We start from the raw sequence: 14,793 nt of genomic DNA, 5'->3' as shown, positions 1-14,793 counted from the left end.
CTCAAAGAGCGATGCATTTCATTACGCCGAAGCCATGCGGGAAAGTGGGCCGGTGTTTGCCGACAGTGCGCCGGCTTGGGTGAAGCCGCGCGGGGAGGTGGAGGACGGGGGACTCGCTTGCGGGTACGGGCAGACTCGCGGTCGCCGGCAAATCCTTTCCCGTTATCACTTTAGACACCTGTCCATTTGCCGCGGAGAATGGGAAACACCGTTTCGGAATAATCGCGCGAGCGGCGCACACTCCTTTCGCGCGCGCTTTACATATATCGCTCGCTCGCTTCACCCCCCCCCTTTTCCCTCCCGCCGGCATCAAGTTCTGGAGGAATGTTCGTTACGCCACGCTATTTTAAAGTGTTGCGTCGGATTAAATAGCTGGATCGAATAGTTCCGTCGAAGTTACCGCGCATGGCGCCGTTGTTGGTCCGATCTCTCTCTCGCCATGTTGTATATCGAATGCGAATTTTAATGCGCATCCCGGGAGATCCGATCAATCAGCCCGGCTTGAGATGCACGCGTCCTTCGAGCGTGGGAAACGATGATCATTTGTACAGTGCGTGCGACTTCAATCCACGACACCTCGTGGTTGTCCGTCGCTCCACGTTCAGCACGCCGAAATTTATCGACATATTTTCGGGCGATTTTAAGCGCAATTTTTACGGGAAATTGCCGTGAATGTTGTTCTCTCGTCGTCATCGAGTCTTCCATAAAATCGTTGAGAAAAATTTGGTTGTAAAACTTTTTGAAGAATTTTACCGCTAATATCTCGTGATTGTGATCCACGAAGCTTCCGCGCGGCTGCTTAAGTGAACGGATAAAGAGGGAAAATCATCGTGGCATCGGCGCGATTTAACTGATCGACGATGAGGACTAATACCCTTGAAAAAAGCATGGCGACGAAAATTTATTGCCTCGCGCCTCGCGCGGCAGATACGTACAGATTTTTGATGGCGCGTAGTATACGTTCGAGCTGCCAGTAATTCCATGCGGACGCAGGTGCTACGCTGGGAAATGGTAACAAAGTGTCGACTTTGAACGAAGCTTTTGATACATCGTGTAGCAATTGCGAGCGATACATGGAGTCATGGTATATGATGCAGTAAATTCGGTGGCGTTGCGCGAATTCGCGCCAAGCGATAGAGAAATCCTTTGGCCGATTTCCCGCGAAAATGCATGCACGCACGCCCGCATGCGTGTGCGCGTTATTTTTCCCTCGTTTTTCTCTTCGTTTCTCTCGGTTACACGCACGATTGATTTTTACGCGAGGAAAATCGCGATAATTTGGACACGAGGCAGAATCGCAGGGCGCGGTAACATCCGTGTGGCGCGTACGCGTGTTTTTCGCAAATTTATAATTCGATAGGCTCTCTCTCTCTCTCTCTCTCTCTCTCTCTCACGTGAGGCAATAGAGGGTCCGCGGAAAGTTGCGCTCACGTTCACGGAAAAGATTACACTGCGGCGAGACGATATTGCCACTTTTTAATGTCCCGTCGTTTCCCGCAGCGCGCTGTGCTTATATTCAAATATATGCAAAAGTAATGTCGTGTTGGCCAACAACCAAGTCGAAAGTGCAGAATGTGTGCGCTGTTAAGGCGGGCGGGGACACTAACGTGAGAACAATCATCTGCATATGTTCCTCTATGAGCTCTTGGAAGGCATTCAACTATATCGCCGTTTATGGCGAAAAGCCGCACGAAGCTCTGGCTTCGCGTTTTTGCGTGTGCGTGCACGTAATCTCGCGCGTTATTTATTCATTAAACGTTTAATTTCCAGGCACACGGTTGCCGCGGCGAGAAATCATGTTTTACACTTGGCGTCGTTATCTTCGATATCGAGCGCGCGCGAACGAATAACATCGCAGTCCCTCCAGCGCGTCGCATCGATGCCGCTAGATTCCTCACTTCGACAGCATGGTTAAACTACGCGGACTCGTAACTGGAAATATTTATTAATTAAACGCGCGTCTCTCTCTCTCTCTCTCTCTCTCTCTCTCTCTCTCTCTCTCTCATATTATTGTGGAAGGTCCACGGAGAATGCAACAACGCGGCGACCTGAGAGTTCGCGAAATCGCGCGCGGTACGCGTTGCTCGCGAACAGCGCACCGCGCTAACGAGGGTAGACAGGCGCTGTCGCCGTTACATTGTCAGCCCGATGTCATGGCCTGTTAGTTTTAACGCTACTCAATCAGTCTCCCCGCGAGGCGATCCGATGACGTGGCGATCGATTCGCCGCGGAACACACGCGTCGCTCGCCATTGTGTCTGCAGGTGTCTGCAGGTGATCCGCAAACATAAGCAAATCCGGTCAGGCTCGACGCATGTGTAAGATCGGGGCTTCCGCAGTCGAGTCTTCCGTTCTCGTACGTTCTCGCATCGTCAAACACACAGAACAGACAGGACGGGCACATGTTTCTATGTTTTACTTTGCAAAGAGATCGTAATAACAGCCATGACGAAAATTTTGCTCACTACCAGAGATATCGGATTGTACCTCCGGCAACCTTAACAACCCGTCCGATGATTAAAACAAATTCAAGGGAATTCTCTCTCGTGTACGGCGGATTTTGTACTCGATTTCCCTGCTCATCGCGACTGGGAAATCGCCAATTATTCCGGCGAACAGGGGGATACGCGTCATCGTGCTATTCGTTCCCGAGGGCATCGACCGCCGAGAACGCGGCGACGGCGCGGCGCGACGCGGCGCGGCGGTCTCGTCGTCGTCTCGCTGCGATCTCGTTTCGACAGCGGGACACGGATCGTAAGGCCGAACGAAGAGAAGACGGAAGAACGAAACGACGGGACGCGATTGCGTGCGAGAGGTTCGTCGTGCGGCTTAAGAATCAGTTGGAGAGAACCGAAAAGAGCGCGCGCGCGCGCTCTTTTCGCTTCGCAGCCACCAGCAAGCACCCTCAACACGGAGAGCGGGAAAGGATCGCGTTATCGGCCGCGATTGGGGAGAGCGGGAGGATGGGTGAGCGTCAAGCTGCGGAGCAGCAATTGGAGACATGTTTTCGCTAGCACTAGCGGACGTTATTTTACTATGTATTCCTAAGTCCTTCTGCTTCCGCTTTACAATATCTAGCACCGGGACACCTCATGAGATTACAAGAATAACATTCCCGCAAGCGGGAGAAAGAAAATACTCGTTGTCGTCCTAGGAAGTCGTAAGTGTACGGACAGCAGCGCGGTCGGGTGGGCACCCCAGCGAGCCCACGAGCGAGCGCGCGCTACCTTCAGGTGGCGACTTACGATCCAATAAAGTTTTTGCTTCTCTCCGTAGCGGCACAGCTGCGGCCCCGATCTTCTTTCCCGCGGGGATGTGTTTCTGATTGGCAAAAGTTACCGCGGGTTATAAGTTGATTAAGGACACAACGGCAGACAATGCCGCGGAGACTCGCTCTCTTGTTCTCTCTCTCTCTTTCTCTCTCCCCCCCCTTCCTCCCTCCCTCCTCCCTCTCTTTCTCTCTGTTTGTACAGGTAACCCCCCGAGCTCGGTTTCGTCGCGGTACGGTAAATTCGGTATCTCCGATAAGGATGCGCGAATAAGCCGCGACTTTTCTTAACTAAAAGGGCGACGGAGACCGTGGGGCCGGGGGGGGGGGCGAGTAAAAGGTAAAGGAATAGAGAGTCGTTGGTATAGTCGAAGATCCTTAACGATCCGTGACGCGCTTCTGTCTCATCTCGAGAGACTTCAATGTTCGCGTCTCGCGTGGTGGTGAATGTGAGCGCGCAAATAAGCGCGCTGAGTAAGAAACGGATCGAAGTTGAATCGGCGCCGCCGCCGTCGATCCGCGAACATCGTGAACATCGCGACGGCCAAACGAATTTCGTATCCGATGGAAATACGGTTGTTCCCGAGCTCGTGGGAAAAACGCGACACGCCTGATTTCGCGAAGATTTCGGGAGGAGGATCGCGATGTCGTCGTAATTTGTCATCGCTTTGCAGATTCGGCGAAGGTGGTTGTGAGCGTCGAGCGACGTTTAAAATCGCGATAAGTCTCATTCAAACGATAAATCCCGACTGTATTATCGAGCGATACAAGGCTATCCCGGCGGGTCGTTCGTCGACGGCTCAAGAGTCCCGCGACCCGAGAGCTCGGGTGACGAGCTCACGAGGGAAGAGAAGTGACGACGCGGTGGAAGCGCGGGGGTAAGACTCGCGCGGATCGTAAGAATACCTGAATGGAGCGGTTACTGTTCGAGGGTGAAATCTAAGAGAGAGAGAGAGAGAGAGAGAGAGAGAGAAATAAGAACGGAATCGATGTTGCCGGTGATGTCCGAGCGGAGTGCGAAGATGGCGACTGATTCCTCGTGAAAGACGTTATGAACTAACTGTACGTGCTTGACATCTAATTTCGAAATGAGGAAACTTACTTAATAGACGTTACGAGCGCTGGGACTGATAATAAGCACGGTGTACCTTCCACTCGAAACCGTGTCATCTCTGGCTATGATCCGCGGAAGTGTAACGCGAAGAAATGACACGGAGGGGCGCGGTGGGGAGTGAGACGGGGAGCAAGTTGCTCGTTTAGTCTCTGCCGAGTACGACGACTTTTTTATCTGCCTCCAAGCTTGACTTCGCGTGGCGCAAACATCGGTTTAATAACTCGGTCGATTCTCTACAAGCACACTTCTCCAAAACGATTTAAGAGGAACCGCTCCTTCGAATACTTGACTAATTAAACAAACAGATATTTCGGTACAACCGAATACTCCTTTCCAGGGAGCATCCGTCTGAATTCTGGATAAGTACATATTTATCTCTCTGTTACCTTCTTTTGTACTTTTGGTCCAAGCTGTATAATTATTTATTTCGACGCTTTGTAAATAGCGTGTGCCAGTTTAATCTTTCATGAATCGATTCTCGATAGGTACGTTTCTTAAAGCCATTAAGAAAAATCGTTCCTTCGAATACCTGATTGAAGTGGCAGATATTTGGGAAGGATCGAATGCTCTCTTAGAACATTCCTTTTCCCAATTCCCAATAAACGTATCGATCTTTCAGCTGCTGCTGCGACTCTTGTATTTCCAATTCAAGCTGCATAATTATTGCTTCAGCGCGATCTCTCAGTCGTTTTAAACGGTGTATGCAAGCTCTGTCACTACGTCGCCGGCCGCGACGCGACGGTGAAACACCGTCATCAGCGAGCGTATCTCGATCCACGCGGAAAGAGAAGCGCTTCTTTCTTCATGTCTCTCATAGCGCTTCTTTTCTCTCAAGAAAGATAGCGCGGTTTATGTAGCGGATGAGAATGTCTAAACATTCTCGCCTCTGTCGCTTCATACGTGCGCATGTAAGATAAGCGGGGCTATGCGTGAGAGGCGTCGCTTGTGGCGCCGTATGTCGTGACATATTTAAAGGATAACGAGCGCGTATTGATATCTGTATGAGAGAGCACACGCCAGTGTCGCGCGACGACATTTATATTCGTATCCGTGACAGTGGCGGATTAATCTCAGGAGTGTTTGGGCCGCACGAAGCGAAAGCCAATTAATGTTGGGGGGAATTTTACGGCGCGGTCGCCGTAAAATACGCGGACGCGTCGCGCATGCGCAATTACGATTGCGTATACATAGATAGGATTTTTCGGCCGCGCGCTTAGCGTTACTAAGGAATTAAAAGGAAGAGGCGGGGGCCGGTTTTACGCGACATACGAGCGCGGTTCGATAATTTCGCTGGTCGACAGTAATGTCCTCGGTAATTACTAACCGGATTTTCAATCGCTCGTCTCTCTTTCGCGACACACGCGCCCGCCACAATTTGCCGATTTTCGCGCTTATCGCGATCGTCCTGGCGCGCGCGATGTCCCACATGTGACGCAGGATATTGATAAGCGTAAGATCATGTCAATCGCGACCGCTCTTTTGTCCATTTCGAGCTTATCTGAAATAACACGCGAAGTGCGCTTATCGGCAGGAAGAACTGTGTCTCGTCGCTTTATCGCGTATCCGCATAGTTGAGATATTCCGCTGATAATGCGTCTATTAATGTCCACGCACTCGATACGCGCGTCGCGGGTATACCATTTCGCGCGAGCAACACACGATGTTTGCGTTGACTTACGCTTGTTTGTCATGATAATTGTTAATTAATTGACAGGTACATATTGACGCGCGTTTGACTCATACGTTTTTGCGTAACAATGCTGAAGCACGGAACCGAATGTCGCGCGATCATTAACGCAGCGGATACCAATGAACGTAGTTCTCACACGACACTATCTGGGGAGGTTAGGGGCGAGAGAGAGAGAGAGAGAGAGAGAGGGAGAGGGAGAAACGGGGACGCGTAGGGGCGAGCGGCGCGTCTGCGGCAGCCGTCTAACAATCCGGCGCCTGTCGAAACGTTAATTAACAAATAATACACAGAGCTGTACACGGTAACGACATCGAACGAGATTTTCGCCGAGCGAGGGAATATAAATCGTGGTGTGGGAACGGGATCCGCGCTGGCTGAAAGTTTTTCCCGGCGGTAAACTACTTTCCCCGGCGCGAGTAAACTTGCACTGCAGGCAACGCCCCGTTGCAAGAAACCGTTGTTTCCGCGACAAGATATCTTCCATGCTCTTAGAAACGTTCCCTGCAAATTCGACGAGTTTCTCGACAAGACGTTAACCGTAAGAAGCTAGCAGCAGACCCGCTTGTTCCCGGTCCGAGCAATTCGTTACTGCCTCCTCCTGCCCTCGCCGTGCCTCTGCCGCCGCCGCCGCCGCCGCCGCCGCCACCGCCGCCGCCGCGTCGACACGGCTCCTTCGTTACTCGCGCTTACCGTATATACGCGATACTAATTTTCCAGGTCTCATGGAGAAGGGAAAGCCGCGGTTGAGTTTCTTCGGATTCGTATTTTCCCGGCTCCTTATTCGTCCCGTCGGCCGAGAGGTAATATCATTACAACTCGGTCCATTAAGGCGAATTTACGATTCGCTGTCGGCAATTGTCTCGCGGGTTGAGTTGCTGCGCGCTAAGTGTGTACACCGCACGAGCGGGCGAATTTGCGTTACAACGTGTATAATCGATGACGCCATCGGGCGTTGTATAAGATAGACTCGAGCGAAACATTTATCCCTCGATTATCAAGCTCGCTCGGCGGTAATCCCCCGAGTCGATATACGCGGAAATTAATTCGATCTTGATCACCGATTAATGAATTCGCCTCGGGGGACGCACGAGAGACACCCCGTCTTTGTGTGAAAAACGTCCGAAGTGAATCCGCTAATATCGCAGAGTGTCCGTCGCAATAGGTAACACGAGCGTTTCCTCATCGTCGGTGCGGTTCGATAAAAGTTCAACGTGTCTCTTGCGTGAAAAAAACGGTGGTCGCCAGCAGTAAGGTGAGAGAGAAAAGTAGAGGGAGAGGGAGAGAGAGAGAGAGAGAAAGAGAGACGACAGGTCGCGCTAAGCGCGTGGAATCCCGCGTGGTCAAAGTCGACGGGACGGATTTCGGAATCTTGTGAACGATCAAGCACGGACCGCGCGCGCTGTTCCCATTTTGCATTTAGCATCGTATCGGCTGATGAGATCACGCGACATCATCCGTAGGGATTACGGGTAATGCATCGCCGGCGGCTACGTTCGTGCGGCGTGTCCCGCGCGGCAAAAGTTGGCCGACAACATTTTTGCTCGTATCGCGGTTATTAGTATTTCGTTCGGAGAGCTCTTCGGCTCTCTCTCCTCTCTCTCTCTCTCTCTCTCTCTATCTCACTTGGATTATCCGATTATTCAAATTCCCTTATCCCGCGGACGCGGTTGATAAAACCTCCTCTTACTTCAGCGACGACGTCGCGGCGCGACTGGCTGAGGCTTAATCATCCGTGCTCCAATTCCGGCGGGATTTCAATTCGCCGTAAGAGCGGGATCGCGGCACGGTAGGCAAACAGACGATACGCATATTACTACACATTTTCGCGGAACAAAGAGTTTGCTTAGCCCCTTTAAAGCCTGTCAATTTCCGCCGCCTCTTTTCGGGAAAAGACAGACAGACAGGGAATGAAGAGAGAGAGAGAGAGAGAGGGAGAGAGAGAGAGAGAGAGAGAGAGAGAGAGAGAGAGAGAGAGAGAGAGAGAGAGAGAGAGAGAGAGAGAGAGAACGAAAAAGAGGAAGTCCATCGATGACCCCAACCCCTCGCTCGTTCAGCTGCTCCCGAAAGGGCGCACGTCGGAATTATTTCGGACTAAATTGAGCTCTAAAATGAGCCGTCATTGCGCTCGGGAGAGTAAGCAGGCGCGCGCGAGAACGCCGCGCGCACATTAAGGTACCAGTTAGAAGGCACGGGTAATAAATGGAATCCATTTCCGAGCGCGTGATTTCGCGGTGATAAAAGAAAAACAGAAACGAGGGCGGCGCGCGCGGACGCGGGCGAGCGAGCGGGAACGATCCCTTTTCCGAAAACGGTTAAGGCAGTTTCCTGCTGCAATAAACATCGGCGGCGATGATAATAGCGCGGCGGCGGTGCAGATACATATATTCCGTAAATTGAGAATCGATATCGTGATCCGCCGCGCGATTTCCAGTAAGCCTTACGAGGTTCGATGGGGTGGCGAGAGCAAATAGTCCTCCGTTGAACAATTTTTATAAAAGGAAGACCCATATACGGAAAGAAGCGAGATGTGAGAAAAGCGAATTCCGATTGAGCGTCAGGAAGTTAAAACGGCTACAACTGTTAAATGGACCGTTTGATAAAAAGAGAAAATGAGGGAGAGGGGGGGAGAGAGAGAGAGAGAGAGAGAGAGAGAGAGAGAGAGAGAGAGAGAGAGAGAGAGAGAGAGAGAGAGAGAGAGAGAGAGAGAGAGAGAGAGAGAGAGAGAGAGAGGGAGGAAGTCCCGGCACGAGCCCGAAATACTTTCAAAATGTGCCTACCAGACGTAGACCCTCCCTCCAGAATATATCCTCCCAGACTTCCCAGACTCCCAGACCAGTTTTCGCGCTTTTGTCACATTTGGCTAATCGTCGGGTGTGCCAAATGAATCAATCGCCGACAGGCATAATAAGCGTTTGTTACAGGTAATTAGTGTATAAATCGAAAACGATGATAACGCGCGCCATCGAGTCTATCGCATTGCACACACGTTTGCGACACGCACGCATAATAATGTTTATAGCACACGTCCAACAACACACTGGGAGAAAGAGAAGGAGAGACACTATGTGTGTGTCAAATTAATTATTTAAATATTACATAACTTTGTTTAACCGCGTTTAATTGTATTACTCGATCCGAACGGTCGGAGGCCGCATAAAACCATAATTAACCGGAAGTTAAACCGCGCGATAATTTGTTGCGGTCGAATAATGCTTATTGACTCGCGGAAACTTTGCGTGCGTGAGGCGTGCGGGGGAAGGGCAGGGTGCAATTTGGTTTATGCATGCGCCAAGTATGCGATAATACTCGGCACAGGCGCGGAGCGCGCAGGCGAACGCGATTGTATATCAATTAAAAATTAAGAGTTTCTTTGCCTTCGTATGAGATGCGATGTACTTGCGTAATTTTCTTCTGTCCTTCTTGATGATGCGGTAAAACGCGGCAAATCGTGCGCGTTCTCCTACTGAATGTATTCGGTGTTGCATTTTTAACGAGTTTACATGAACTCGATTAGGGGGAGAGATGCGTCAAGTGCGGCGAATTACTTCTCATTGCTCTTGCAACACAATCACGAACATTGCGGATTCCGCCGCAAAAGCGAAGATTCGTGCGACATTTCGCGCGGGTCATTAATTGTATCGAGCGGTCGCCGAAAGGGCCCTCGCGAAAACTGCGTTTCTTTTAAAGTACCGTTGACCGATCGCTGAGGAAATTCGTGTTTTTCCAGTAACTCGGACGTTACTGACCGGCCCACGCGGTATTATTTGTGTTTCGACCGTGAGTCACGGAGAAACAGAAGCAAATCGGGAACAAATGTGAAACAATGTTGCGACGCGTCAATACGGTAATTTATTAGATGTATGAATAAATTTGACGATTTTGAAATTTCCAAAAGTCGATAAGTTAACAAAAGTTAGGACACTATTGCAACAATATATTTTTGAGATCAAGTAGAGTAATAAAGTCTGGTACCACTTCTTCCTCCGACAAACAATTAGCGAGATATCGTAAGTTAGATGTTGAAAAAGTTATCAAATTTTCCTTAAATATCTAAAAAAAATATCAGGCAGATAAAAAAACAAAACAAAAATTGTTGACATTAATTGGTAGAAAAAGATGATATAATGATTGACTGATTGATTGATTGGTTGATTGATGATATAAAAAATTGGGGTTTCCATTTAAAAAAAAGTAATAACCAGTAAATATCTCAAAAGTGGCGCTATCTGTAAACAAAGCGATATAGTCGTTTTATGCCCCCCTTTAAATCATACAACTTTTGTCCAAAACAGTTTTCCCTAAAATGTCGCGTTTTCGAAAAAATCGAGATGGACAGATGGTCGTAAACACCCTGTATATAGCAGAGAATTAACGGATTGAAGATTCGCGAATACATAAAGTGACGTTAGTACAATCACAAATTAAGCGTCGTCTACAATGGCAGTAAGCAGTAAGAAGTAAGCATAAGCGGTAAGAAATGAAGCAATCACGATTGTGACAAAGATAATCAACTGTGATTGGTCCATTTCTTACTGTTCACGCTTACTTCTTACTGCTCACTGCCATTGTAGACAACGCTTTACCCTGCACCCTAATTGCGCCGATACTTTCTGCCGCCTTTTCATCCGTCTGCTCATCCGTCTATCTGTCTATCTATTTATCGTCTACCCATCTCTCTCTCTCTCTCTCTCTCTCTCTCTCTCTCTCTCTCTCTCTCTCTCTCACACACTCTACAACTCGATAATACGACAATCGTGTCGATAGACATCGCTTACCGGCAGGTTGTTGAGCGTGAATGAGAGTTGAACTGGCGGCCTCGACAGCGGCAGGCTGCAATTTGCCCTCAGCGTGTCTCCCGGGTCGTAGCGCTCGCGTTCCGATGCGATAACGGGGCCTCCGCCGGGCAGAGCTGAAACATAATAATTTCGCGGGTCTCTCTTATAGTCATTGTCGACGAAACTCTCAAGCCCGACACCCGGCTCTGCGGGTCGGGCGCGCCGTAATCGCGCAGTTTCCCCGCTCTCTCCGAGCTCGCCGCGCCGAACTTATCCAATATTCAAGCGCCAATGAGGAGCCCGTTATGTCGCCAGCTTTATGCGCTTCTGTGGAATACAATGGGCTACGTGTATTGCGTAATCCCGGCGCCATCCTCGGGAAGGTAGCTAAACGGACGCGTAACCGTGGAAAAATATTAAGCGCGCTCCGAGACGACGGGGCGGCGGCGCGGTGGCGGTGGCCGCGTCGGCGATGGCGACGCTGGCGTAGGGGAAGGTCGGCGAGGAGCAGGAGAAGGAAGGGTGAGAAAAGGGAGGACGGGGGGGGGGTATTGATTCTGCCGTAGCAGCGCGAGCGCGGGGGTAAACGCGCGGGGTCGCGATGCAAAGACAATAGCTGCAAACTGAAACTGTGATTAAAAGCTTGTTTGTTCTGGCGAAATGAAGTGTCTGCGAACAGCGTTCCGGCCATTGCCGTCACGCAGATAACGGACTCGTGTGAAGTAATAAAGAAAATTTCGCCATTGGGAAAAAAAATCATCGCTAATCGCGAGTGCGCGGCACTCGACGAAGCGCGATACTGCGGAGGAGGAGGAGGAGGAGGAGCGCGCGCGCGTAACGCAATTTTCCAGGAATTCCAAATATGTAAATCGAATGTATCAGCGATCGAATAGAGCCCGAAACTGTGTGTAACAAAGTGATGAAGCGGTCGCGGCTTCGATCAGAATCGACCTCGTCGTAGGGAGAGCGTCGAGAGGGAGCTCTTCGTTGGTTCTTCGTCTCTATCGATGGTATCGATATTTACAATATAATTTGCGTCCGAGCGCGCGTGCGCTTGTGTTTTTATTTGTTGCTTCCGGTACTTCCGGAGAAATTGAATGCGCCTGAAATGGATTGTCAATTTACGGAACCCTCCAACTCTGTCGCCATGTCGCTCAAAAGCTGGAACCGCAGGAGGGCATCGAACAACTCGTTTGCCGTTTGTGCGTCGCGCGGGAAAAATTATAAAATGGAGTCGATGACGATGAGAAAGCCACTGGAATGCTCCGCGTACTCTCGTACAGTCGCGTATGTAACGAGACATTGTGAGAATTATCCGTAGACTCATTAATCACGTTAAGGGTCCGCTCGCTCGCATTTAATTAATTAAAATATGGCAATCCGAAGTGGGGAGTGAGAAGTATGTATGTAACGACTTCCGCAGTTAATTTCCAGGCATCAACTGGTCGCGGGAAAATTATCGCGGTTCATTCCGTCGCATGCTAATTGGCGGTTCGTGATTCATACCGCCGCATTCGGACCGGTTCGCGGTTAAAATTAAAACGGTTAAGGCTTGTTATCACATATTTAATGACAGTTCAGTCGGATAGCATTTATGGAGCAAATGGTCGTGGTGTAACGGGTCGTAAGGAACAATCCGCAAACGAAGAGTCGAGCCAAGCTGCCGCGGATCTGCCGTACTAACTCGAGCTCCGTTCTCGGTAATTTTTGGCCACGGGCAATGCGAATTAGAATGAACGGCTCGTTTATTCGACAAAGATATATCTCGAGCAATATCGCAAAAATTTCGCAAAATTATCGGCCAAACGATATCGCGAGGACACGAGCGACGAAGCGTTGACACTTCGCGATGGCTGCTGTGGACGCGTGACTTCATTTCGTCGGCGATTATCGTCTCATGTCAAAAAATACCTGCCGATAACAGCAGTATTATAATTGTGATGTTATATAGGGACTGTATATATAAATGGAAATTTACGAATTTATATGCAAGAAGAAAATGACCGTCTCTCTTTAGATAAGCGAGCTCCGAGCGATAATCCGCAGGCGACAATTTTTTTCCGCACTGGCACAAATGCAGCCGTCGAGGTGCTGAAACAGAGCGCGCGATTCTTGTACCTCCGCAATTACATTTCCGCCAATGATTCCGCGGCATCAGCGCCGCCGTCTTCGGATATTTTTTATCCCAACGGAATATAACACACCGTGACACGAATACAGAGGATATTCTCTTCCGAGATTCTCGATCGATCCCCTTCGATTACGAGGCGCTAGCTAGCAACAGCTAGCTAGCTCTCGACTTGAACTTTCCGATTACTCTCACGTTCTTAACTACGGGCTCCGTATACGTACACTTTATACAGCGAAGCACTTGAAGCCAACGTACTCGAGATGAAACCGGAAGCTATTGCTCGCAAGTCAAGCGAAGGAAATAACCGTGGAGTCTGCTAAGCTCTGCCCGGGGCGATGATAAACCGACGACTCGTGAAAACGATAGAACGATTAATCGAATACCGGTTACGTTGGCACGTTCTGTCTATGAATAGTATCGACAGCACACAGCAGCGTACGATAATCGTGGCAGCGAGCCGTCCCGTCGAAATATCTCGCGATTCCTCGCGCGTGGCGCGGAATGCAACCGGTGAATCAGTCACTTAAATATATATGCATGATGCAAATTTTATTTAGTTGATCCGGACATCATCGTGTGGGAGCCAGCGGTAGGCGGCTCAAATGGGAATGTAAGTTCGCCCGGGAGGAAATTTCGCTCGAATTAAATTCAGAATGGATGAAATATTCGTCGACACAACGGAACTTCTCTCCCTGATTATTATTTCTCCACGGTCACGACCGAAAGCTTTAAATTTGGAAATGTTCGAATTCCACCGCATTACGACGGTGCACGCGTATTCCCGTGATGCGCGCTAAAATTTTCTCAATTTCTCATCTCCTCTTCATTAACGCGAGAGTTTATTAACGTTTTCGGCCAGATTCATAATTACTACTTACGCCTCGCTTTCGCCCCGCCCCTCCCCGAGCCCCTTTTCGCGAAATAACGAGGCGCGCGCGGAACGGGAAATAAAACGTAACAGAACAGATATAACCTTTAGATAGCACAGGAGAATTGCACGATAAAGTTTTTACCGTGATACGGATAGCCAGCCATGAGAGTCGAGTTTCTTTCGTACCGAACCTCGATTAACTGCACATTTTGATATCGATTTATCAGTTCGCGTTCTATCGACGCGAATTTCAATGCGCGATGCCGCTGCACGAAAAGAGCGAATGAGGGGGGGGGGAGGAGGAGGAGGAGGAGGAGGAGGTAGTCGATATGAAACGTTGAAGTGAAGTAACGCTCGGGAAAATTCACGCGCGGATACGAATCCCACACGGCGGGCGATGTGAAAACTGCTGCACCGAGGGGTCAAGATTCGTTTGCCCTGCGGAACGTATCCCGCGGTATTATCGTAAAATATGAAATTCATATCCACCGTCCGCCAGGACGGCGGCGCATCTCACCGTGAGGGATTCTCCCGGTTACCTGGATTCAAGTGCCGCTAATAAAGAAGGCGATCCGTGGATATTATGTCTCTGCCAATCGTAACGGATCTCGGGCGCTACCGTGATCGATGGTGGACTTATGCGGTACAAATGGAACCTTCGCGGATCACTCCGATCGCGGATTCCCGGATTCGAATATCCCCCGCCCCTACCCCCCGCCCTTCCCCCTAGCAGATGCGCACTCCGGCCGTCTTGGCGCGCGGAATTCGTCGCACAAATCACGCGCGTAGCCGTAGAATGGAAATATCGATTTGGCGGATATCGCGCGTATCTGTTGCAACGTGTCTGCGACGGCCTGAAACGCACGGTAATTAGAACGCAGGAATAACGGGGAAAAACTATAGAGAGGCAGGCAGGGGTGTTTCCTGCGTCGGCTGTCTGTTGAA

At 50.0% G+C, this 14,793-nt stretch overlaps 2 protein-coding genes across 3 annotated transcripts in view; one reads left to right on the top strand and one right to left on the bottom strand.

The window, feature by feature from the left end:
• LOC105181706 (uncharacterized) overlaps nucleotides 1–14,793 on the top strand; it is a 263,572-nt gene that overhangs the window by 42,432 nt on the left and 206,347 nt on the right. The gene's annotated exons all lie outside the window — the stretch shown is intronic.
• Nucleotides 1–14,793, bottom strand: part of LOC105181707 (uncharacterized) — a 177,119-nt gene that overhangs the window by 46,831 nt on the left and 115,495 nt on the right. Inside the window, exon 4 of the mRNA XM_011138665.2 lies at nucleotides 10,847–10,980. Coding sequence (XP_011136967.1) covers nucleotides 10,847–10,980 — 134 coding nt within the window. The remainder of the gene's footprint in view (nucleotides 1–10,846; nucleotides 10,981–14,793) is intronic.

This window comes from Harpegnathos saltator, unplaced genomic scaffold (assembly GCF_003227715.2).
Source record: "Harpegnathos saltator strain DR-91 unplaced genomic scaffold, Hsal_v8.6 scaffold789, whole genome shotgun sequence".
In the NCBI taxonomy this organism is placed as follows: domain Eukaryota; kingdom Metazoa; phylum Arthropoda; class Insecta; order Hymenoptera; family Formicidae; genus Harpegnathos; species Harpegnathos saltator.
The sequence above is the reverse complement of the archived record's forward strand: the minus strand, read 5'-3'. Positions and strand labels throughout refer to the sequence as shown.